Source organism: Emys orbicularis, chromosome 6, assembly GCF_028017835.1.
Source record: "Emys orbicularis isolate rEmyOrb1 chromosome 6, rEmyOrb1.hap1, whole genome shotgun sequence".
Taxonomy (NCBI): domain Eukaryota; kingdom Metazoa; phylum Chordata; order Testudines; family Emydidae; genus Emys; species Emys orbicularis.
Genome location: NC_088688.1, coordinates 91960245 through 91986870, shown reverse-complemented (window position 1 = coordinate 91986870; position 26626 = coordinate 91960245). Strand labels below are relative to the sequence as shown.

The 26626-nt window shown below is 40.1% G+C and overlaps 2 protein-coding genes across 3 annotated transcripts in view; one reads left to right on the top strand and one right to left on the bottom strand.

Annotated features, from left to right (window-relative positions):
- RIC1 (RIC1 homolog, RAB6A GEF complex partner 1) overlaps window positions 1–4711 on the top strand; it is an 81484-nt gene extending 76773 nt beyond the window's left edge. For both annotated transcript variants that reach the window (XM_065406276.1, XM_065406275.1), the window contains 4 exons: window positions 251–445; window positions 1718–1895; window positions 2038–2226; window positions 2901–4711. In XM_065406276.1, the coding sequence (XP_065262348.1) occupies window positions 251–445; window positions 1718–1895; window positions 2038–2226; window positions 2901–3186 (848 nt within the window). In that variant the 3' untranslated portion in view covers window positions 3187–4711. The remainder of the gene's footprint in view (window positions 1–250; window positions 446–1717; window positions 1896–2037; window positions 2227–2900) is intronic.
- Window positions 4712–10601: 5890 nt separating this feature from the next.
- ERMP1 (endoplasmic reticulum metallopeptidase 1) overlaps window positions 10602–26626 on the bottom strand; it is a 54273-nt gene continuing 38248 nt past the window's right edge. The window contains exons 9-15 of the mRNA XM_065406758.1: window positions 24747–24921; window positions 23283–23473; window positions 22029–22181; window positions 13708–13910; window positions 12993–13108; window positions 12319–12482; window positions 10602–10766 (exon numbers count right to left, since the gene is read on the bottom strand). Coding sequence (XP_065262830.1) covers window positions 10602–10766; window positions 12319–12482; window positions 12993–13108; window positions 13708–13910; window positions 22029–22181; window positions 23283–23473; window positions 24747–24921 — 1167 coding nt within the window. The remainder of the gene's footprint in view (window positions 10767–12318; window positions 12483–12992; window positions 13109–13707; window positions 13911–22028; window positions 22182–23282; window positions 23474–24746; window positions 24922–26626) is intronic.

The following is a 26626-nucleotide window of genomic DNA, read 5'->3' as shown; positions in this document are numbered from 1 at the left end:
GAGTTTACGTGGTAGCTCAGCTATGCCAGCAACATATTAGATGGCACTTTCACTGTGTGCCAGTGTCTAGGTACACTGAGGCTGATGAAAGGGTCTTGCAATAGCCATAAGATCTGCATTCCCTTGCATTTGTTCGTTTGTCAGCAACTTAATTACTTGGATATAACTGTAAAAAGTTGTTTGGGAGATGTATAAAAAATGGCTACTTGTATTGTAGGTCAGTTTTTTATAAATGCCTCCTTATTTCTAGCTGTTGGAGAGCAGCTGCTCAAGTCGCAGTCTGCAGACAGCTTTTTAAATGTGGAAATGGACACGGGGGTCTCAAGTGCACCTCAGAGTCACAGCTGGCTTAGCACCATCAATTCCTCCCAGAGAGAAATGGACACAGTTTCATCCCATGGACCTCACATGCAAGATGCATTCCTCTCTCCTTTATTAAATAAAGGTAGGTTATTTCTCATTCTCTGTCTCTCACACACATCCTTTTCTGCATCACCCTCAGAAAATTGCATCTAAGTATTCATCATTTGTCATGAATGCACATCACTGCTGTATGGTGCTGTCCTGTTATCTGGTGATACCATAATGCAGAAAAGATTGGCTCAGTCAGTGGAAAAGTATACTAAAAACGTTTAAAAGTGCATTGACAACTTTGTGGCTGAGTCAGAATTGAAGACTATGACCATGCAAGCAACAGCTGTATTTCAATTCCTTTTAAAGTAAAAAATCATGTGTGATGTGGTGTGTTTTTTTTTTTTTGTTTTCTTTTTTTTTTAAGAAAAGGTCCTTACCTGTGTTGGTAGCACCTGAAACTATTAAAACTGATGATCTTAATAACAAAATTTGACGGTTTCCTTTCTGTATCTTGCTTCATTTGGAAAAAGACTAGTCAATTTTAAATCAGTTTCACACTTCCCAATCCACTCCTGCTCTTCAGACTTATTTGTATCTTTCATGACCATTTCACTCATTTCATCTTAATACTGTCAGTTTTAGAGCATAAACAGGAATCAAAGGCACATAGGACTGTTGGAAATAACTTTTAACTGGGGGCATGAATCAGCATTCATGTCGTGCTCAGGGAAGCTAATGATCCAACCAGCAGACCAAATTTGGCGATGAATCTTGGTCATGTGCCACCTGGGGCATGTTGCGCATATGCTAAGAACAGCCTTGTAACCTATTTCCACTGACTCTAATTTTAGGATCAATTAAGATGTTCACCGTAGTAATTCTGATTACTAATAGTGTTTGGGAGATTTCTATATCTGTCCAAGAGCTCAACAGTACTTCACTATTTTCCAAATGATCTGTATGAGTGCCTGGGGGAACCTGTTGTATACATATTACTCTTCCTACTCAGTTTATCCTGCGGGATTGTCTTTACCTGGTACAAACAAGAATTGCTACTGAAAAAACAGCTTGCAAAGAAAAGCAAGTCTATCTTTAAGTATATATTAATCCAATGCACCAACAAGACCTTTAAATCCTTAGAAGGACAATATACCTACATTCAGATTGCTCCTGGCTAACTGCTAGCTGTTCAGTACCCAATAACACCCTTACTGAATCCCAAAGCTAGTTACGTTGGTATGTAAATGTTTAACTATTAAATGAGCCCAGTCAGTTTCTGGAGGAAGCAGTGCAAAAGAAAACATTGACACCTGATAAATTAATAGATGGCTTTCTAAATATCCTGTTGAATGTATTTTGGTAGGTGATGAATGCAGCATTGGTTCAGCAACAGACCTGACAGAAACAAGTTCTATTGTGGATGGTGACTGGACCATGGTGGATGAAAACATCTCCACTCTAAGTTTAACACAGTCAGAGCTGGAACATCTCTCTCTGGAATTGGCTAGTAAAGGGCCACACAAGTCACAGGTCCAACTACGGTAAGTTACATTATCATAAGATGAATTGAGACTAAAATATGTTCACTCTTGCTTTTAGCATGTGTGATATCTAGCGTTGTTTGAATTTTGTCCTTGGGAGGAGGAAAAGCGTGCCACTGCATGAACTGTTTTGTTCTTATAGGTATTTGCTACACATCTTCATGGAAGCAGGATGTCTGGACTGGTGCATTATCATAGGCCTTATTCTCAGAGAGTCTTCAATAATCAATCAGGTTTTTATCATAATGCAGTCCTCTGATGCTGATGGAGAGATCTGGCAGAATATCAAGACTGGGCTTCATGCTGTAGACAGATGGGCTTCCACAGATTGGTAAGTGTCATTGCAGCAGATTAGTTTTGATAGATGGCTGAATACAGAATTTGTACGTAATTCAATTTGGGGTTTATATTTATTAGTGTGAGGTTGAGGTTTTTCACATAGCAATCTCTTTTCTTCCTGTGTGTTTGTACAAGACCTGGAACAATGGGGCCTTGATCCTGTCTGAGGCTTTTCAGTGCCACTGCAATATACTGATTACTTAGGTTTCTGGTTGTATTGAAAATTTATCACTTTACATTTTTACTAATTACAGAACACAGTGCTATGTTTTCCACTATTACTTTATAAGTTTTAAAATTCTTTTGAATAAATGAAGGGACCCTCCTATTACAATATATAATTTGGTATTTTGACAATGTTCTGCTACATGGGTCTCTATTTACATTGTTTAGTCACTCAGAATAGAATTTTCCTTAGCAGCTTCCCTATAGAAATCCACAGCTCTGTAACAGTCTGTTATAATGCACAGTCCCCTGAAACAATGGTCTCTATTTGAATTGCTGTCACTGTTTGACAGTAGCAGCTTGACCCTATGCGCTTTATGCAAGAGCTCTAATAGGTGGGTCTACAGTCATGGTTTACTGCTGAAGCCTAGAGGGCAGAATGTGAATGAAGTGCTATTTTTAGTTCACTGCATAGTTACCTCTTCCTTCTTTGTTCTTTAGCCCTGGGTACAAGCCATTTTTAAATGTCATCAAGCCACAGCTCCAGAAACTAAGTGAGATATCAGAAGAGCAAGTGCAGCCTGAAGCTTTTCAACCAGTGAACCCTTGTAAGGTTACTGAACAAGCCAGCCCAAGGGCAGAGGAAAGCCGGAGTTTGACCTGCCATAGCACTAGCCCTCAGAGTGATAGTGGAAGTAGCAGTGTGAGTCGACATGAAGAGGACATGTCTGGGGCAGAGGAGGAGGATCCTCTCCAGGAAGGCAGTTATGACTGCACTGTATCCTAACATGATTTTAGTTGTTATTGATGATAGCACAGCTGGCAGATAAGTACACAAATTATCAGGATTGTAAGGAAGCAAACCAGCTTTCAGACATGCTTCCCTGGGTTGGATTTTAATGTTTGATTTCTACAAGCATTGAATAGAGAATGTCAAATCCATGGATGAATATAAGGTGACCTCAAATAAGCAGCTCAACCTTTCAGTTTTAAAACACCTACAATTGAAACCAAGAAAATGGTTATGTGAAAAGATTTGGTTTTATTGTGAATAAGACTTGTTCTTCCTCTAAATTGAGCTTGCTCTCTGGTACTGGATATTGATTGCAGAAGGACAGCAATAGGCATCAATGCAGTTTATTTTAACATCCATTTCATGGGTCCCTTTGCCATATGCGTCACCTAATTTGAACAACCTTCTGAATATCTCCTATATAATGAGAGAAAGCAAGAGATGACTACACCATTTTATAATCATCCCCACCTTGCCTGTTTTTCCTGTCACTTAAAAATATGAATTGTAAGATGAAGCTAGTTAAAAAGTTATGGCCTGAGTCAACTGGGATCTAAGTGTTTAATAGATTATGCTATTTGATATCACTAAATATTTTGTATTAAAGAATTGTAAAGTGTATGTTTTTGTGAATATTCTTGTATAAATATTCTCAAGGGTGTGCTGTTCATGCTCTTGGAGTTGTACCATATTTGAAGGTACGTGTGTATTTTGCATGGTTACAACTAACTAGTAAAATTAAAGCAGAGTTGCACTTCCTTCTGGATGTGGCATACTTTTACTCTGCCCTATCATTAAAGTAACATTTTAAAAGTGGCTTGGTTTTTACACTTGGCCACTCTGACCTACAATTAATTTTAAGATTACTGAACGTTTATTTATTTCATGTGTAAATTCCTTTCACAAGAATGGATTTTTTATATAAATAGAATCACTTATGTACTGTTACTAAAATTTAGTAATATGTAAGCAGTGCATACTTACTTTTTTTCAACATTTTATAATGTGTATACCTGTAATTAAATATAAGATTTTATTTTAACTTTTGGACACTGTTCTGAAAAGCTGGCTGCAGAAGTCTCATAGCTGCTTTGAGGTGCTTATTTTCCTAGCTGCTGTCTCCCAATATATGTAATATTAAATACCTGTAACAGTATTAATTTAGATATTAGCTTGTTTGTACTGTGCAATCTGAACAAAATAATGCAACATTGCTTATTTTATACAAAATCCCACTAGCTTATTTTTATAACATCATTGTATTGATTTTTTACAATGTGGTAGTTACAGCATAGTCTCCCACTGCTGTTATTCCCATTCAAATAAAACCTGACCTGTCTTAAGTGTGAAGAATATTCATAAGGGTGAAATAAGTGGCTGGTTGCACTTGCTTATTTATGTTTTAAAGAGAGTTTAATGGTGTTTACTGTAGGTGTAATTTTATTGATTGCTTTAATTTGTCTTACATGCAGCAAAACTTCAAATCCTGTTTTGATTAACTTAAGCTAGAGTAGTATAGCTATGGGGGACAGATCCTGCCTAGAAAATAAAGCATACTAATGTCAGTTATCTGAAGTATGTTCTTCCATCCAAATTAGGGAACTTGAACAATGAAACAGTTGTATTAAGCTTTTGGTGAACTGACTTTTAAATCTATTACTGGGTTAAAACAATACAGTTAACTTAAACTTGGTGTAGAAAAAATTAATTTTGTGAAGATGGCTAGACAAGAAAAATCAAATGAAAGCAGGCCTTAAGAACTTAATGTTTGGGTTTTAATGCTGTAAGTAAAAGTCTGACTTAGTACATATAAATGACAATTTGGACTTTATTTTTTCACTTTTAATAACTGACAATTTATTTGTGCATGATAAATTGAGTGCTGCACTAATGGATTGGAAAAAAGTATGAACAGTAGTTGATACTCCAAAAAAGTTAGATTTATTCCAGGAGTCAAGGTAGATCTGCCCCCACCTGAAGTGAGCTTGCAAGACTTCTCCTACTGTAGGAAAATGACAGCTACTGCTATAATTAGAAATTTGTGCTGCAAATGTTCCTTCACTATCAGCCAGTGACTCAACCATTCAGCAGTCTGATGTCTTGTATACCCCCAAATTACACCTCAGGAAAAAAAGAGTTATTACTGAAAAATTGTTTACATTCTCATTTACCATACAATTATAAAATACTGTACTTAAATTTCAGTGTCTCTGGTTATCCCTCAATTTACATCTCAGTGTAAATATAGAGAGTAATGCACCTCTACCCTGATATAACACAGTAAAGCAGTGCTCTGGGGGGGCAGGGCTGCGCACTCCAGTGGATCAAAGCAAGTTCGGTATAATGCGGTAAGATTTTTTTGCTCCTGAGGACAGCGTTATATTGAGGTAGAGGTGTATAAACAACTCATTGTACTGACTTTTTGCTAGTACTTTTAAAACTAGGCAAATATCTATTTGAGTTGAGGTACCCCTGGTTGAGAATCACTGCCATAAGCCTCTTAAAGTTTTTGATCTTATTTACATTCCAGCACTGCTGTTTTATGTGTAGATTGAACAGATGTAGAAGAAATTGCCTTGCAACAGTCATCTGCAGTGATCTCACTAATGCAAAGCATCTTAAGTCAACCTGGACACTACTCTTTTTAGAATAGAGCATACATGGGTTTTTCCCCTTATACTACATTTGTTCCTTAACCAATGTCCTAGTGTTTGCTGAAACAAACACAAACAGCAAATTACCTGTGGACAGGAGTGTTAAAAAGTTAGCTGTCCTGTTAGTAAAAGCAATACTAAAAACTTACAGTATTCTTGGTTAATGCTATCTTTAGCTGGGGAAAGGCAAAATGAATTAGATCTTAATGTAATTAAAATAGCATTTAATACTTCCCTCTACAAGATACCACTTCTAGCCCTTAATTTTGTGCAAAATTGTTGGTACTGGCTGGCCAGCTCAACTTCCTCTTGCTGAGTACACATGTAGACTTCTCTAAGGCATGTGATGTAGTACATCATCACATTTAAGCATTGCTATGCTTAACTGACTTAGGAGCCTAAATCTTAGCTTATTAAAGCTGTCAGTCTGAATTCCATCAGATGACCATGGAATTTAGACTCATGCCTTGATAGCTTTACAAATCTGAGCTTAAACTAGAATGGATACCCAATGAACATGGCATATATTAAACTAATGGAGAGTTCTGCGTAAAGGTTTCCTCTCACCAACAGAAGTTGGTCCAATAAAAGATACGGTCTCATCTACCTTATCCTGGGACTGAGAGAGCTGCAACAGTAGTGCATAGGCCCCAAACATGTTTGTCTAGTGAGCTACAGCAGGAATAGGTGCTTGGCTTGATATTTATCAATGAACTAGAAGAAAACCATTACTGACAGTTTAGGGCTTTGGTATCTCTGACCCACTGTCACGATTTACTAATTATCTCAAGTGTTTGGACCTAGCTTACAGGGCAAATGTAAGCTTATACTTACACAATGGGGGACTTGATCCTGGGATGTAGTGACTCAAGAGTTTGGTGGATAATCAGATGAACATGAACACTGCCATAGCCAAAAAAATCTTATGCAATCCTTGGATCTACAGCCAGGAGTAGGAAACTTGTATTACCTCATTAGCACTGGTGCAGCAGTGTCCACCATTCAGGAATGATGGTAATAAATTGGAAGAGAAGAGCTACAAGAGTTATTAAAAATGTGCATTATAAGACTCCAAGGTGATTAGACTGATCAAGTTAAAACCTACATGGTGAACACAAATTTGATAGCTCTTCCGTTTAGCAGAAAAATATAATCCATAGCTTGAATCCTTCAGCCTAAACCATGAGGAACAGTTCTCCAGTGAGGGAGAGTCCACCACAGCCCATTGTAATTTTAAGTCAAAAGATATGCTCTAGGCCTGTGATTTTCAACATTTTTTCATTTGTCTCCCCCTTTGGAAATCTTACACAGTGTGGACCCCAAGGGATCCATGGACCACAGATTGAAAACCAGTCAACCATAGCTTTTGGAATTGAAGCAGGAATTAATTCCTGGGACTCCTAGAGCTGTGTTACGCAGGAGATCAGAGTAGCCCCAAACACACACTGCTGGTTAAAAGATTCTGATCACCTGTATATAAGAGTGGGATCCATGTGTACAGAATGCACAGACCTACACTTACTATAAGGTAATTAACTTCTTTGCATTTTGAAACTTATATAGTTTATCTATATAGACACACCACTGGTAAAGGTTTAAATTATTAAGACTTACAGGTACTCCTGAGAAGTCTCATGTGGTAAGAGTTAGCCTAAATGAAAGCAATTTTTAAAAGACTAGACCTCTAGAAACGTCTACCACCTCAAATAGAACAGTTAATCCACTACTTGCCTACTGCACCACTAAAAGTAAAGAAAGGCTTCCACCCAAGTGCACCTTTACCTTTCAACTCAATGCATGAGAGTGACAGCCTCTGGGCATATGCAGTTTAGTTATGAAGCAGGTCCCAAAGGCAGTCAAGTCCAATACTGTGCTTTATTAGGAGTTCAAGGCAAGAAAACTGCAGTATTAAAAAAGGTAGGTGAGTTCCTGAAATTGTTAGCTGAAGGCTGCACTGTTTATAATGTGAAATGAGTGAGTTGCACATAGAGCTTGCAGAATTATTTCTAGAATTCAGAGGGTTAAAAGAAAAAACTTAATACAGAGCAGTTCATACAGAATTTTCATATGAAGAAACTGCATTGGTACATCTATACAACTAATCAGTTTTTATTCAACATAACCAATATATCTGAATCCCTCTGGCATCTCTACTTACCTACATGCAAGTTGTGCCGTTACAGTTTTTAGAAGCCTGTTACCCTGACACCTTCTAAACAATTCAGCAAACCTATGCTGCACTACGCAGGCTCACCTACTCAGGTATGCAGACACATCACCATCTCATTCCATGTCCACACTTTACTGAGAATATTTTTACGTTTTTTGGTCATGCCATGTCTTACCAGTAATTGTAATTCCCCAAGTTTCAGGTATAAGGTTTGGGCTTGCAGTGCTAGAAACAAAAACAATCAATCTCCCAGTAACAGAATCAGCATGTTAAGGCAGGAATTCACAATAACCAGACATCCCAGACAATTTAATTCTGCTATTTAATAAAGGGCGATCCTGAGTTTGCAACATCATTTTACTTTTTCTTACTGTAACAAAATATAGTTATTGCTTCAGTGAAGTTCCAGAAGTTATCTACATGCTGCACATTGATATTTTTCCCACTCCATGGACTCTTCTTGCACTTGTTTTTTTAAGTTTACAAGTTAGAGGCACAATAAAAATACCAATTTTGGGGAAGACATAGTGAATGATTCTGGTACAGCCTTAATCCTTCATCAGGCTTAACTGTGCCAACTCTAGTGTAAGTGCAGTACAAAATAGTGCATTTAATGAGACTTACTATACATTTAAGAAAGCTATTAAGACTCAGATTTCTGCAAAACTATTAGGATTGCTAATAGTACACCCCTATTTATAGCTAAATACTCTAAATGAATAGAGATAAGCACTGTACATGAAAGACCAGGTGCTATTGAGCCAACAGTGTTAGTCTGGTGGTTTTGTTTCCTTTATGCAATACACAAACCAAAATAATTAGATACTTTAATTGGTCTGTGAGAATCTCAGTCATGCAACACCCTACAAATGTATCATAATATTCTGAATTGTTCCATGCTGGTTAAGTACACTCTAACTGAACAATTAAAAAAGTTAAATTAGAAGCCAATAAACCTGATCATGAGAACCCTCAGGGCCAACTGAAAGTCATGAGGAATGTCATCTTAAGCATTAATTTCTCATATACTGTGTAGATATCCACAACACTACAGCTTGTTTGCTTTAACTGGTGCATGCACACGGATACTCCAGTGCATATAATTCGGCAATTTTTATTCAGGTGAACAAAGCACTAAGTTTACGCCATTATGCTAGAGAATGGTCAGCACAAACCGCTGGAATTAATTTGGAGAAGTTTCCCCACCTTACACACACAGTTTAGGAAAAACAAAATCAAAGATTCAATTTTTTTTTTGGTGGCTGCATTTTTCTAGAGGGGTGGGATTTTCCAAAACACACAGCTAACTTAGGAGCACAAGTCCTGTTAACTTTAAATGGGAGCTGTGTTCCTAAATCACTTATGTGCTTTTGAAAATCCCACGCTGTAAGATTAAGTTAAGAACAGTTCTCCACAAATGTCAGATGCTTCATGTGCTTTAAAAGTCTCTTCACAACAGCTACATAAATCCTTATGGAAAGCACTTTTTTTTTTTTTAAACTAAACTAAACACTGAACCAAAGTATTAATGAAATGAATTACGCTTAAACTAAGAAAACCTACACAAAAGTACTTATCAAAAATATACAGATAGAAATAATCCAGTATGCTAAATAGAGATTTATAATCAACATCAATTTAGAAACTAGTAATCAAGCAGTTACAAGATGTCCATTCAAAAGGAAAAAAAAAAGGCCAGAGAGTGTGACTCGGTGCTCTGATGTACACAACAATGCCACATGCTTGCATCTCATGCACGAGTCTAGTCTTCATGTTGATACTTGAAACAGGCTGCAAGATCCCAACAGGGAAATAAGTAGAAGACTGTATGATTTGGTCAAACCTCCCCCACTCACAAGTCATTGTGGTAAAGAGTTAGCACAAGGACAGAGAAAGGAAGTGACCAATAAAAAGATCTTTAAAACAGAACAGTGGAGGACAGGGGAAAAAAAGTTGTTAAGGATCTAAGTAACAGACTGTCAAGTTCCATGCATGAAATTTCCAGTCTTTGAAATTTTCCAAGGACACAGCATAGCCTAAGTGACTTCTACAAAACTGGTTTCATCCAGAGGTCACAGTAATACTTACTCAGAAAAAGGCTTCTGCTCCGTCACATACACGATCAAAAATCTTTTAGCCAAAACCTTATTTTATTTTAATAGGACAGATAGGACTAAGTGTTTGTAGGTGATAGCATCCACATGTATTTAAAACCTGGGGCGTATTTTACAACACTGTGGCAATTCCTTCACAAAGACCCTCATTTACAGTGCACAGAGGGCTACTCTATAAAGTTACCTCCTCAAATGCAGTCTTCATGTTAGATCTACACTAGTCAAACTGCCACGTCAGTGCGAGAAAGCTGAATTATAGTTGCATAAATATGGAGGCACTTCTCCCCCAGCCCAACAGGGCAAGACCACCCACTCCCAGAGAAAGAGGACAGGAACCCTGCTTATCCTTTAAGCAGTCAAGCTACCACAGAAACAATCTTGTGCCCAAAACGGATTTGTAAAAACCATCTTGTGCACCTTGCCAGAATGAACTCATTATGAATGAGAGTTGAATCTTCTGACACGGTGAGACTAAAAGACAAAGAGGTCATAGGTGCAGACCCAACCAGAAGGAAATGTCCAGTTTGGAAATCTCTCCATTAAGGCATACAGCTGAGGTGACTTTTGATCTTCCCCAAAGAAATAATGTGCTGCTATGGCGAGGGAAACCATTCCATCAGAGTACTTTTCTGCAGCCTGAAAGTGAGAAAAGGCAATGCCAAATTTACCAAGCATTATTTTCACCCTTGGCCTCTTCATAAGTTCTAGATATTGTTCATTCCAGATACCCCTGCTGAGTCTTCCTACAAGCCAGCTAGTGTCCAATATACTACATCAGCCCCATGGTTCACTATTTTTGAAGTTAAAAGTCTTCTTAATGTCTGTTAAAATATACCAGCAGTATTATCTAATGTGAAAGAAAATGGATTTACCACCATGCAGAAGAGACTTTGCAGAATGGAGATCCCTGATAGAAGAGAGAATCAATAGAAGTATTGGTATTGACCCGATATCCCAGCTGATCTGTATTCCGTTGCACATGTACAATGCCATTTACTTAAGACTGCACACATTCAACTGTGCTCAGAACTTGGCCCATGTATCCTTGAAGAGGTCGGTATGATCAAATCTCCAATACACACAAGGAAGTGAATCTTCCTGCCTGAAGAGAATTACTGTGAAAAGCTTCCAAAGTCTGGGATGAATAGGGCTGATCCTTCACCTGTTGGATCAATCTACTTGTCAAGATTCTGATGGGCCGTGCAGCAGGCTCACTCATCACCAACACCAGAGTTCCTTTCCTAGCAACTAAATGAAATTAGTTTACCTTCAGTTTACTATACAAAGGAGTTCAGCCCCCGATCATAACTACCAAAGCGGGGCTACAAGTTTTGGGAGCTCTTCCCAACTCCTCAATCTCGCGTTTAGGTAACAAATAAAATTTCCTTGTCCATCTGGCAGAGCTCTAGTACAAAACAGACTCCTGTTTGGCACAACTGGGTGCAGGGCTGCTGGTGAGTATCTCTTTACTCCACTTTGGAAGATAATTTGGTAAGTGATCAGAACACCTTATCCAGGAATGAACCCTTGCTGAACCTGTATGTTTCCCTATAAAAATTTCCAAGGGAATCAGACATCTTAAATTCCATGGCAATAAAAGCTTCAGGTATGCTGTGAATTATTTCTGGGAAACTTTAGGTAAGATGATGAGAGGTGACTACCCTGGTCCCATCAACATTCACCTTGGAAAAGAAACTGGGAATTGCTCAAAGGGGCACCTTAAAAGGGTAAAAGCATCCACAGGACGTTTACTAAACAAAGTCTGTAACTCCTTCCCTTTCTAAGAGGATGGATTTGCCACTTAAGAGTCCTAGTTTCCCAAAGCAAGTAAACAGAGTACATGGGGAGGAATTATTTAGACTACAACAAAACAGCTCTAATTAGGAGCAGTGAGATACTATTAAGAAAAGGTAAAATTGAGATAAATATGAAAAAATCCTAATGGCAAGACAGAAGACTGTAAAAGTGTCTATCAGAGGAAATAATGGAAGCCCCATCCCTTGGGTCATTTAAAATTTGACAAGAGAGAAAACACACACACACACACACACAGAGAAACTGCCTTGTATCAGCCCACAGAGGACAGACTAAAAGACAAATTAAATCTCACCTCTAGCTTCTATTAATCTATGTAATAAAGCAAGTTGGGTTTATTTTTAAAGTTTTCTCAAACATTTTTCACCCTCACCTTCAACTCGATCCAGAAGCGCCATGCCACAGCCTGCAGTCCATGAGCGTAAAACACAAAATAATCCCCTCCTATATTAGCAACAGGAGTTCCATCTCCAAGAGACCAGCTGGACAGTGTTGACCCTTCATGAGGTCGAATGTACAGTGACATGTGACTGGGACCTACAACATCAGACAGGCAAATGTATTTGGATGTATTAGCAGAAGGAGGTGAAGAGAAACACATTTCTACTGCATTCTAGCTACTATGGGTTCTTCTGTGCCCCAATCAGCTGTTTAATTTCATTTTGTATGAGAGATTTAGCCTGTATGCTGCCAGTTGTCTCTCTCAATATGAGATACAGAACTAAGCAGCTCCCCTGTCCGTAGCAGAAGCCATAGTGGATCCTGTGCAGCGAGGGACAGAGTTATAAAATGGGTTTTAAAAGTTTCTAGCTAACAAAAGTCAATTGTTAATTCAAATGAGCCGTTAAGTTTACAATTGCAATCTGGCCACAATTTTTCGAGTGCCTGGGAAGTTGAATTAGTTGATGCCAGGTTCCCAATTATGCATTAGTGCCAATCACTCCGCTATCCCAGGGATAGCATAGCCACTTTCAATACCAGAATTTAAGCTTATAATGAGCATAAAAAAATCACAAATCAGAGGCTGATAGACATATAGCCACTCACCTGATACTTCAAAGGTTAACTTTGTAGAATCCCAGGGCATTTGCTCTTTGGCCAGAAGTTTAAAGTGAACAGGGTTTGTGGGAGAAATTTCTGCAGCAGGAAGATACCAGTTCTTTCTACAATAAAAAGCATTTTTTAAGCCCAACGCAACACTCAGAAGTGCCGTATAGTGCTAAAAGATTATAGACTCTGAGCAAAATGCAAGTCTTTGTAGAACAAGACTGGGCGGCCTTGCTATTACAAAATGAAATATTCAAGTGCCATTCACCCTAGAGGTAAAGATTAATGCTTTCATAGTCTGTGGCCACAATCAAAACATTTAAAAGGGACCCTCTGTGATCAGCAGGATTGCCTCCACCATGCCTTTATTCCTCACCTCATTCTCTTTGACCAAGCCACCTGTTAACTTAAGGTAAAACAAGCTAAAACAATAACCAAAGTAAGGAATTTTTAGATTTCCAAATTGCTAGCTTTTAGGCGGACACGAGACCATGACATCAGTTATCAAATGTTTTCTCCTAAAGTTTCTGTGACAACACACTTGCAGCCAAGGACATTATAATATGATGAAAAAGAAAGTCTTTCGCAGTGACAAAAACATTACAAAATGAGTTTTATTCTTCATCCTTCGATGGAACTTGTGCAAAAGTGTCTGATGCGTCTTGGAAATTAAGTTCCATGTGGTCCTAACAGGCATTACTCAGAAGAAAGTTACCTGAGAAGAAAGTGCACAGGAAGAATCCAAGGAAAGCCACAGAGAGGGGCCTTGTCCTCACAATTAGTTCTGATAGTGTCATTGAGTTCAGGTATATGAGGAGTGATGTGAGATATTCCAGCATAGTCCAACCCATTAATCCATATTCCAGAGTCACTTTTTACCAAGTTTCCATGTAGGCCATAAAATCTTCTGCTCACGTGCTGGAAGAGTGAGGAATAAACAGAAAAACCATCACGCATTTGGAATATTTTGTGCAACCTGATAAAGTCAGAACTGATTCTGAAATGCCCACCACTACTGCCCACACATTTTTGGCACAGCATAAGGTCTTCTAGGGCAGTATTTTTCAAACTGTGGATCACGGCATGTATGGCGCTGGGTCGCCTTGGTCAGCACCGCAGACCGGGACATTAAAAGGCCTGTCGGCAGTGCTGCCCAGCTAAGGCAGGCTAGTGCCTACCTTTTCCAACACGACGCTGTACCCCAGAAGCAGCCAGCAGCGGATCCAGCTTCTAGGCAGGAGGGCCACGGGCCTCCGCATACAGCCCCTGCCCTGAGCCCCAGCTCTGCATTCCCATTGGCCAGCAACCGGCCAATGGGAACTGGGAGGGAGGGGAGAGGGAGGCGGAGCCGCTTGTGCGCCTCCGCCTATGAGCCAAACCTGCTGCTGGCCGCTTACGGGGCAGAGCGTGGTCCACGCCCGCACCCCAATCCCTTGCCCCAGCCCTGAGCCCCCCCAAACCTGGAACCCCTTCCTGCACCCCAAATCCCTCATCCCTAGGCCAGAGCCTGCACCCCCAGCCCAGAGCCCTGACCCCCTCTCACACACCAACCCTCTGCCCCAGACCTGAGCCCCCGCAAACCTGGAACCCCTCCTGCACCCCAAACCCCTCAGCCCAGAGCCCTGACCCCCTCCCGCACTGCAACCCCAACCCAGCCCTGAACAACCCCAAACCCAGAGCCCCTCCTGCACCCCAACCCCCTCATCCCCAGCCCAGAGCCTGACCCCCAACCCCCTGCCCCAGCCCTGAGCCCCCCCAACCCCTCTTTCCTGGCCCCACCCCGCAGTCCTCACCCCAACCCTCTTCCCCAGCCCTGAGCCCCTCCCACACCCCAAACCTCTCATCCTCAGCTCCATTGGGTTGTGGGCATCAACAATTTTCTTCAACTCAGTCCCCAGAAAAAAAGTTTGAAAACCACTGTTCTATGGCAGTGGTTCTCAACCAGGGGTCTGGAGCCCACTGGGGGTCCGCCAAGCAGGGCTGGCATTAGACCTGCTGGGGCCCAGGGCAGAAAGCCAAAGCCCCACCACCTGGGCCTGAACGCCGAGGCTCCAAATCCTGCCACCAGGGGCTGAAGCCGAGGCCTGAGCAACTTAGCTTCACAATGGCCCCTGTGGTGTGGGGCGCTGGGCAATTGCCCTGCTTGCTATCCTTTAACACTGGCCCTGGCTTTTATATGCAGAGAAAGAGTTATTGTGGGACAGGGAGGTTGGCCGTGGAGTCTTTATAGCATGTTGGGGGGGGGGGCCCTCAGGAAGAAAAAGTTTGAGAACCCCTGTTCCATGGTATGTTAGAAAATGTGTTTCTATCAAGGTACTTCTATGGTCCCCAGCATGGTGTTACCTGAGCCCCTGCACAGATTTGGCCACTAGATATTTCTTGTAGGACACAAATAGGCCATTCTTAAACATCAATGCTTATTGGACCTAGTACAGAGGTTGAACTCAACTAAAACAATTTTACAAGGCAAAGAAACTAAGCCCCACGCATTCAGGGAAGAAAGACTGCCCCCAGGTTGCACTTTCCAAATGTTTTACAAGAGGCACTCGCTGCATCCTGTGAATAAGGTCAGTGTAGCCCAGTGACACTGGCAATAGTCCCAGAGATGTAATGTATAGTTTGCCTGACTGAAGCACTTAGGGTAAATAAAAACCTGAGGCTGGCCCACACCAGGCGACTTGGGCTCGTGAGGCTCAGGCTAACGGGCTGTTTCACTGCTGTGAAGATTTCCGGGCTCAGGTTGGAGCGTGTGCTCTAGGACATTACAGGGTGGGAGGGTCCCAGAGCCAGTGCTCCAACCCAAGCCCACAAGTCTACACAGCAATGAAACAGCTCTGCAGGCAGAGCCCCGTGAGCTTTAGTAAGCTAGCACGGGCCAGTCGCAGGTGTCTAGTTGCTGTGTAGACATAACCCTAGAGGGGAGATACTTTGAACTTGTCCAGAATGACCAGAGAGGCTGTACTGAGACTTTTAAATTGAGCCTAAGTTTCTAAGAACAGCTCAAGCATGGCAGAATGTAGAGGACTACTGAATTGGCTGTTATGGACGTCTAAGCAGTTTTTAGCTTGGGAAGGGAAAAGGCAGCAACAGACTTTGGAGAGCAGGAATTTAGGAGGAGTTTACAGAAAATTAACACTCAATTAATCTCCCTCTAAAGTACCAAGTCAACCCTGCTTTAGGCCTTCTTTACACAGGCACCCGGTACTACCTTACACTGGTTTCGTTAGACCTGTACTGAACACCTTTTCCCCCCACCCCTATGGGCATTCTTATTCTAGTATTTTTAAAAGTGCCTTTTTTGGTTTAGGTTAAACCCCTTACCAAACAAACTACCTCTACTCAGCTTAACAAAGAGAAGGTTATGAGGTGACTTGATTATAGTCTATAAGTATCTACATGAGAAACTAATATTTCATAACACTGGTCTACAATATTTGAGAAGTCGTCTGCTTCAGAGATAAAATGTGCTATTTATTATGTATTTTGATGTGCTGAATTCAAATATGACAATTAAAACAACTGATTGGCTACTGTTTCTAAGATATTTAAGTTTTTACATTTTATGTCTATGTATATTGTGTAGATAGTAGAGTTTTAATCATAAATTGTAAACCTAGGTCTTTTCATGTGTTTATGGTTGCTTTACATGATAATATTTCACCTGTCCTGTTTATGTAACACTTTAAAAATCAGCAAAAGGGTTATATAAATAAAATTTATTATGAAACAAAAGGCAAAAAACTATTCTGTACATAGTTTAGTCCTATTCGGTGTCTACTCGGCGCTTCTTGGCTTGTCTCTTGTATTCATTAAATGGAGCATCTCTTGTCACTGTCCAGCAATAGTCTACAAGCATTGATGGGCTCCATTTGCCCTGATAGCGTTTCTCCACTGTTGCAATGTCCTGGTGAAATCGCTCGCCGTGCTCGTCGCTCACTGCTCCGCAGTTCGGTGGAAAAAAATCAAGATGAGAGTGCAAAAAATGTATCTTTAGTGACATGTTGCAACCAAGGCTTTTGTATGCCTTGAGGAGGTTTTCCACCAACAACCTGTAGTTGTCTGCCTTGTTGTTTCCGAGAAAATTTATTGCCACTAACTGGAAGGCTTTCCATGCCGTCTTTTCCTTGCCACGCAGTGCATGGTCAAATGCATCATCTCGAAGAAGTTCACGAATCTGAGGACCAACAAAGACACCTTCCTTTATCTTAGCTTCACTTAACCTTGGAAATTTTCCACGGAGGTACTTGAAAGCTGCTTGTGTTTTGTCAATGGCCTTGACAAAGTTCTTCATCAGACCCAGCTTGATGTGTAAGGGTGGTAACAAAATCTTCCTTGATTCAACAAGTGGTGGATGCTGAACACTTTTCCTCCCAGGCTCCAATGACTGTTGGAGTGGCCAGTCTTCCTTGATGTAGTGGGAATCTCTTGCACGACTATCCCATTCGCAGAGAAAACAGCAGTACTTTGTGTATCCAGTCTGCAGACCAAGCAAGAGAGCAACAACCTTCAAATCGCCACAAAGCTGCCACTGATGTTGGTCATAGTTTATGCACCTCAAAAGTTGTTTCATGTTGTCACAGGTTTCCTTCATATGGACTGCATGACCAACTGGAATTGATGGCAAAACATTGCCATTCTGCAGTAAAACAGCTTTAAGACTCGTCTTCGATGAATCAATGAACAGTCTCCACTCATCTGGTTCGTGAACGATGTTGAGGGCTGCCATCACACCATCGATGTTGTTGCAGGCTACAAGATCACCTTCCACGAAGAAGAATGGGACAAGATCCTTTTGACGGTCACGGAACATGGAAACCCTAACATCACCTGCCAGGAGATTCCACTGCTGTAGTCTGGAGCCCAACAGCTCTGCCTTACTCTTGGGTAGTTCCAAATCCCTGACAAGGTCATTCAGTTCACCTTGTGTTATGAGGTGTGGTTCAGAGGAGGAGGATGGGAGAAAATGTGGGTCCTGTGACATTGATGGTTCAGGACCAGAAGTTTCATCCTCTTCCTCGTCTGACTCAAGTGAGAATGATTCTGGTGCATCAGGAACCGGCAGTCCTTCTCCGTGGGGTACTGGGCGTATAGCTGATGGAATGTTTGGATAATGCACAGTCCACTTTTTCTTCTTTGACACACCTTTCCCAACTGGAGGCACCATGCAGAAGTAACAATTGCTGGTATGATCTGTTGGCTCTCTCCAAATCATTGGCACTGCAAAAGGCATAGATTTCCTTTTCCTGTTCAACCACTGGCGAAGATTTGTTGCACAAGTGTTGCAGCATATGTGTGGGGCCCACCTCTTGTCCTGATCTCCAATTTTGCAGCCAAAATAAAGGTGATAGGCTTTCTTAACCATAGTGGTTATACTGCGCTTTTGTGATGCAAAAGTCACTTCACCACAAACATAGCAGAAGTTATCTGCACTGTTCACACAAGTACGAGGCATCTCTGCTCACTTTGGCTAAACAGAAATGTGTCCCTTTGCAAAATCAAACACTGACAAATAAGAGAGCACGACACTGTATGATTTCTAGAGCTGATATAGGGCAATTTGTTCAGCAGAGTGATGTAAGCTTCGTTATGATTACATCATCCATGACTTCTAGGAATAACATGATGCAATTCATATCATGTATGACGCAATACCAGCTTCAGATTGCATCATTCATTGTTTTGCCTAAAAAGCAAGTACTATCCAAACCCAGTCATAGATTTATTCATAGATCCAGTCAAAGGTGTATTTTAGTCATTTCTTGTTTAAATTGAGATCCCTTCCCTTTATAACTCACTTATCCTCTGCCATTTCCAAGTCAAGGGTCGTATATACTGACCCAATAGCATATCTTGAAAACTAGAGCCAATCAACAATTTTAAGCATCATTTTCGTTCTCAGTGACCCAGAATTAGTAAAGTTTGACTACATTTATTTCAGAAGCATTTTGGCTGTAGAGCAATGTAATGGGCTCTTTAATCTAGCAGAGAAAGATATAAGACGATCCAATGTCTGAAAGTTGAAGCTGGACAAATTCAGACGAGAAATAAGGCATACATTTTTAAGTGAGGATAATGAGCCATTGGAACAATTTACCAAGGGTCATGATGGATTCTCCATCACTGTCAATTTTTAAATCAAGATTAGAGGTTTTTCTAAAGGATCTGCTGTAGGAATTTGGGGGGGGGGGGAAGTTCTATGGCCTGTGTCATACAGGCGATCAGACTAGATGGTCACAATATTTCCTTCTGGCCTTGGAATTTATTAATCTACATAAACTAAACTGAAAAACACAAAAGTAGTGGACAAGAGTGTCCAAATGGAGCATTATACCAGTTTAATAATTCACACCTTAGATTATACCAAAAAGACTTTCCAATATAGACAAGGTCTAAGTGTGAATCACATATCCCAAAAATCTAGGAATTCCAAACCCAGTACTTTTACATTTTTTCATACGTCTTTCCTGGGTGACTGTAAATGGAGGTTACCTACCTGTAACTGGAGTTCTTTGAGATGTGTGGTCCCTATCCGTATTCCACACATGGGATATGCATGCACACCATGCACGTGAATAACCTGCATTTCTTCTTTGAGTGAGGTCCCTATGCATTCCACACATAGGAGATTAACAAGCAGTAGTCAAACTGGTGGCGGGTGGAGAGGATGCAGAAGTGACAGCTAACTGAAGTACTGCTGTCCCCCCAGCCATATACACAGCTGATGACTGTATCAGTGCGTAATGTCTCGTGAAGGTATACAAAGAGCTCCAAGTAGCTGCCCTACATATCTCTAGAATGGGTATGTCTCTCAGAGAAGCAGCTGAAGTAACTTGCCCCCTTGTGCCCCTACCCATAATGGCTAGATGGTAACAAGGGGTAATATAACCTGAGATCCATTTTGAAAGTCTCTGCACCAATATAGATTGACTTCTTGATTGCTCTGCTATGGAAACAGTTTAGATGTCTTTTTAATGTCCTTTGTTCTTTTCAGATAAAAGACCAAAGCCATCCAGACGTCCAGAGAATACAGTCTTCTCTTCTGAGACATGTGGTTTAGGAAAAAATACAGGTAAATGGATGACCTATGAAACTCAAACAACCCGAATTGGGGGCATAACAAGATCTTTTCTTTATAGAAAGCAGTATATGGGGGGCCTGCCATAAGCGCTCCCAGTTCATTGACTCTTCTGGCCGACGTTTTAGCTATCAGAAAGACCACCTTCATGGATAGATGCATGTGGCCAGTAGTTCAAAGGGAGTCTTACTGAGTGATGATAGAACACAACTGAGGTCACATTGAGGTTTGATCTTCACCACGGGGGAAAGGATCTGAGAATCTCATTCAAAAATCTAGCTGAGAGAGGGTGCATGAAGATCAGACTATTATTAAGTGGAGAAAGGAAAGTGCAGATTGTGGCTAAATGCACCCACAGGGAACCGAACGCAAGACCTGAAGACTTGGGGTAAGTGTACACTCTAAGATAGCAGGGATTCCTGCAGAATCTGAAAGCAAATTGCGTTGATGAGCCCAAGCGGAGAAATGCTTGCAGTTAGGTGAGTAACAGCTTATTGCAGAATCTCGTCTCCTTTGGCTAAAGATAGATTGCACCCTCTTGAAACGTGAGCATTCTATCTTTGATGCCCAGCCCAATACCAGTCTCTGAGTTGCACCAGCCCTGGACTGGGATGTGAGATCTTGCCCCCGTGTCATGTTAGAAGATCTTGCAACATGCTTTTGAACAGACCCCAAAAATCTTTTTATTTACTTATCATTATTATTGTTTTTGATTATTATTTTCTCTGGAGTCTGGACCTTGACTATACCTTGCTCAAGAAATTTGGACCTTGACAAAAAATAATTGACTACCCCCAATTATGCTATACTATACTATAAAAACTACTAAAGAAACTAGTTGTATACAATTCTGACAGGAATGGTGCAGTAAAAAAAGACTGCTGAGGACACTGAAGATTCTGATTCAGACCATGCGGTGGTCAGAAGGAACTGGAGAGGTGTCAGCCCGCATCTCCCTTTACGCTGTTGGTGGGGAGCATGTGAACTATGGCACATGTGGGCTAATGGAAACTGCTTGCAAGAAATTCCGGACTCAGACACATGGGTGTCCAACATGTGGGATACACATAGGCACCATCGCTCAAAGAAGAACAAGTTGTCAGGAGCAAAATCAATTATCCCAGTTTCCAAATTACTGCCACTACTGACCAATCTACTAAGAAGGTAATTCCAGTACATAATACCCGGATATCATTGATAAACAGGACTGGTTGTCTTTTAAGTTATTAATAAGTTTTCTTCAAGTAAGATCTCTCAACTGGAGATGAGCAGAGAAAGAGGCTCCAAGCCAACTGCAACAAGATAATTTGCCTTTATTTTATACACTTCTTGTTTTTACACTTTGTGTTGTTCCAAAGTCTGGTAAGACTTTTAGCTATTGCAAAGCTACACTTGTCACTCCACCCACTCTTCGCACATACATATGCACTCTAAAAATAGGTAAGCATCTAAAAGTAACTGGGGAAGGCAAATCATTCCACTGCTAAAAAGAGATTCACCCACTCTCCTTTCAAGTTGACCATAGCACTCCAGCAAAATCAGTATGTACAGAGTGCAGCTGAGTGAGCCTCCACACAAAGTAGATGGACCATTCCACAAGGATCAAAAGAGAGACAGTCTGCCTAGCTCCCTGCATGCTACTTCTAAGAATAATGTTTGTTAGAACAAATATGTGTAAGTATTTAAACATGTTTATTGAGCCAAATTCATTCCTGCTGTAACCAAACAGAAGTCAGGGAAGAGTGTGGCCCATCGTGAGCAATGAAAACAAAAAAAGTTACAATAATCTCAAGCAGCTACATTTTTTTAACTGCCTGGGAATGAACAATCCTCTTATGAATTGTCCTGTATCCAAGGATAAAATGCCCTTCTATGAAGGGGGAAAAGGAAGGTTGAAGAGAGAAACATCAGTTAAAAAAAAAAGAAGATGTAGGCTATATATTATGTAAGGTTTTTCTTACCTGGAGAAAGACTCGCTTAGGCTTTGGATTAGCAGAATCAGAACTGTATGGGAAGAATACTCCACTGCAAACAAGAATTAGTGTAACTCCAAACACTGTAGTTAAAGTTATCAGTGTCTTCTTTGTACTTTTGGCAAGATAGATGAAGTTAAGCTAGAGAATAAAAATACCAGGCACTAGTTATGAAATTACTGCACTGAGTAGCAAAAGATAGTGTTAGTGTATTTCTAAAGACCTAATTTATGGAATTCAGAGGACATTTTAAAATGTGATTATCTTCACAAGTGTTATTTAATTTGATGCAAGAGACATTAAGTCATGCAATCTTAAATAACCAATATGCTAGATCTATGTGCAGACTTCCTAGAGTTTTAAGAAAGCACACATTGTTTTCTAAAATGTTCATTAGCAAATGGTACCTGATTATTTTTAATTGGAAGCCTGTGTGAGGGCACATTGTTAAAAACAGTGCTGAAACATGACGTTATTTATATATTGTTCAGATCAATTTATACTCAATGCCACATTCTTCCTAAATTACACTAAAGTCCTAATTACCCTCCAGAATTAAAATATCTCAAGAAAGTTAAATTATGTTTTTCAATTGAGGATAGTCTTCCCTTGCACTGATCTCTGTACCTCCATACTACTGCAGATATATTCTTGTGTTCTGTCCAAATGGGTTTTCTTCAACTAACAATGTATTGTTTACTGCATTTAAACTCTCTCCTATACAATGGCTCAGTTTAATCTCATCATGAATGCGAAACAATCATCCTGAATACAGGAAGGGAAGTTTACAATGGGATGAACCTCCATTTTCATAGACAGCAGGTTACTTCAGTACATTTTTTGGATCAATATTCTCCTGGTCCTCTCAGGGACTCCTTCACCAATAGGGGAAAGCCACTGAACTTCCCCATCAGCATCTCATTTTCATATCGTGAATAAATCCAACTCTCTAGTCAGATACTGGGCAAAATTCAACCCTGTATCATGCACAACTCCAACCAACTTCACTGAGAGGAGCACACCACTATATGAAGATAGAATTTGGCTTTCAAGTATCCACAAACAGCATCTCTAAAGAGTCTAGTTTAATTTTAATGTATTGATTTAGCTACTTTTATGGGAGTTCCTTGTGATAAGCTAGCTTTTTAGCCTACAATTAAACCACCATTAATTTCAAATATTCTTTTAAAAAAGTAGCTCAGTATATGGATTACAAGGTTTAAAAAAAAAAAAACTCCTTACAAAATAGGAAGATAGAATTACAGTGCTGCTAAGGATAAAGGCTGCCAGCACTACATCAGGTGGAATTTCTGTACCACTTCGACCCATGATGGGAATGAACATTTCAAATATCGTCCAGGTGAGGTACATTATATAGAGGTATGGAATAAACATTCCCAGCATGTAAATTATGACAAATCTTATTGTGGCACCTACAGGAGAGAGGAAAAAAAACAAGTAAGCATGATATTCTGTAGCCTGCAAGATACAGAATTTACAGTTTTAATTAGTTACTGTATACAATATCAAGGGACAAATACAAGCTATTTCCAAGGGCGAGGTCCATCTACATGGACAGAAGGCTCCATCTGGTACAGACCATGCCAATGCAAGACATTTTTAAAGCCACATAATACTATACTTGTATTGTGAAAAAAGCTAAACAGACTTTTGTCTCAATATCTGTGTCTAACTATGACACTGGTTTAGGTCCCATCTTTCATCTAAATACACCTCTACCCCAATATAACGTGGCCCGATATAACATGAATTCGGATATAACGCAGTAAAGCAGCGCTCCGGGGGGCGGGGCTGCGCACTCCGGCGGATCAAAGCAAGTTCGATATAACGCGGTTTCACCTATAACGCAGTAAGATTTTTTGGCTCCCGAGGACAGCGTTATATCGGGGTAGAGGTGTATTTGAACAATGATCATAACTGAATACACTGATAATTTGCCCCACTGAGTCTATACGGATATATATTATACTAGTCGCCAAAAGCCGAGGCTCTCTCACATGGGTGTAGCATTTGGGCCAAATAATCCACATCTCCTCCCTCAAATGGCCAAAGAAATTGTTGCATGCAAATTAGTTGTAAAGTAAGGGTGGTGACAGGTTGAGTTACCTCTCATATCACAATGGTCTATGACTCTTGGCTTGGCATAGACATGTAGCCATAGTGTAGCCATACACCAAACAGGTGTAATTCGTAAAGTCAAAATAGCCGAGAATTTAGAATGTGGATGGTAACAGACTGCAAAATCTAGTGATGATTGAACCTGGTGATATTCTGAACAAAGATACATGCTTGTTGCTGTTTCCATAGCTTCACACTGACTCAGACATTCTAGGCTTCAGGGTGACAATACTGGAATATTATATATAGAGCCCTGCAAATCCGTGGATATCCGCTTTATATCTGTGGATATCTGTGTCTGCGGAGGCAGATATCCATGGACCATTTTTGTGGATCGCGGATTGGATGCAGACACAAAATTTGTATCCACACAGGGCTCTAATTATATAGATGACTCAAGCCACTCCTACATATCTGCTCTATTCTTAAAAGCTGCCTTTCTGTCAAGGTTATAGTTATTCCTAACAAAAATGCTACTGGCTTTCTTAAGTCAGAATAATTCAGAGTTCAGAGAAGTTATTTTTGTTTAAAGCTCCCAGGTTGTCAAATAATAAAATACATTTTTACCTTTTTGTTTGAATTCTCTATAGGTCAATAGCTTTGTGAGTAAAGGAAATGCTACCCACATTGCACAGATGAATGCTGAGCAAAGGCCTAGTTGAGTGATTAGAACCAATGCAATAGACCAAACAAGAAGTGAGACATCAAACATCATCTCCCCCAGGTACTGCTCATTTCTATTCTGTAAAGAAAAAAAAAAAGAAAAAATACAGAATTAGCCTGCTCAGTGATCAGTATATATCAGATCTCTTAAGGCCACTATTGCAAATTTCTGTTGCTTATACACAGCTAAAGTTTTGTTTGGTCACAATCTATCCTTTTATAAACACTGCCACACCAATTTCTTTCCCTTTATGGAGCTATACAATTAGATGCTACATCAGAGCGGATTCAAAAAAAGTAGTTTAACAGGAGATTAGTTTGGAAGTTGGAGGGACGGAAGAGAGAATTAAAGGAAAAGGCAGGCAACATTTTCTAGATGTATGTTTTATGCACATTGTTTTTTACTTTCATATGTAGCAAATGGTTTGTCTGTAACCACATGAAAACACATTTCACAAACACTTAAGAAGATTCTGAGTTACAGTTTTATCAGCAGCTGTAACTATGCCTCTTCCTATATACTCAGTGTTATTACTGCATATACAATTACATTAAAGCCTTTTTTTTTTAATATAGTATTCTATATTGTCCAAATGTGGGGGTTATTTTTTTTTTCCCAAAGGAAGCACCAGGGTCCACAGGCAAGATTAGGCACATTTTTAACACTGGTTAGCAATGTTACTTCACCAAGTCAAGTTTGTTAAGTTTTAGTACTAGAAACCATTTCATCTTTATTTCTCTTGTAACCATTTCTGATTTTAATATCTTATACTTGTACTCACTTAAAACCTATCTTCTTGTATTTAAATAAACTTGTTTTAGTCTTTAATCAAAACTAATCCAGTGTTGTTGTTAAACTGGACTGTGAGATAACTCCATTTAAACTAGCAGGACTGTTGGATATTGATCCCCTTAGAGGGGCAACAGACCTAAAATATCTGAGCTCTCCAGGAGGGGGTTGGACAGTGCAGAACATACATTTTGAGGGAAACTTTGGGATTGGGAGTGCGTTGAGGTCACCATGCAAGTGGTAACCAAGGCTGGTGGAAACCAGAGTGTGACTGAAGCATGTATAGCTGCAGCCTGCCAGCAGACGCTCAGGGTGTGACCTGCATGCTGTTTTGTTGTTTATTGAGGGGCCAAAGTTGCAAGTTACGGCAGCAAAGCACTGCGAGGCACCCCAGGTTGCAGGACAAAGGTGACACAGCCCTTCAATGTCTGGATTGCACCCCGGAACATCATAGCAACATGATGGCAAATGAAATTCAATGTCAATAATGCAAAGTAATGCTCACAGGAGGTGAAAATGTAAACTACCGATACACCTTACAGGGTTCTAAATTAACTATATTAACTCAAGAAAGGGACCTGGATGTCACTGTAGATAGCTCAATGAAGACCTCTAACTCAATGTGCAGCTGTGGTCAAAAAAGCAAACAAGAAATTAGGATGTATAAGGAATGGGATGAATAACATGGAAATTATAATGCCATTATATAAATCAATGGTACGGCCTCACCTAGAATACTGTATGCAGTACTCAAAATGGAAAGTGCAGAATTAGAAATTCACAGAAGAGCAACAAGAGAATGATCAAAGCCAGGGAAAAACTCATATGACGAGATTGAAAAGACTGGGATTGTTATCTTAGAAAGGAGACAAATAAGAGGGAACATGATAAAAGTATATAAATTAATGAATAGTATACAGAAGGCAGACTGGGAACGTCTGTTCTCTCTGCCTTATAACACAAGACTAAGGGGGCACTTAATAAAATTTAAAAG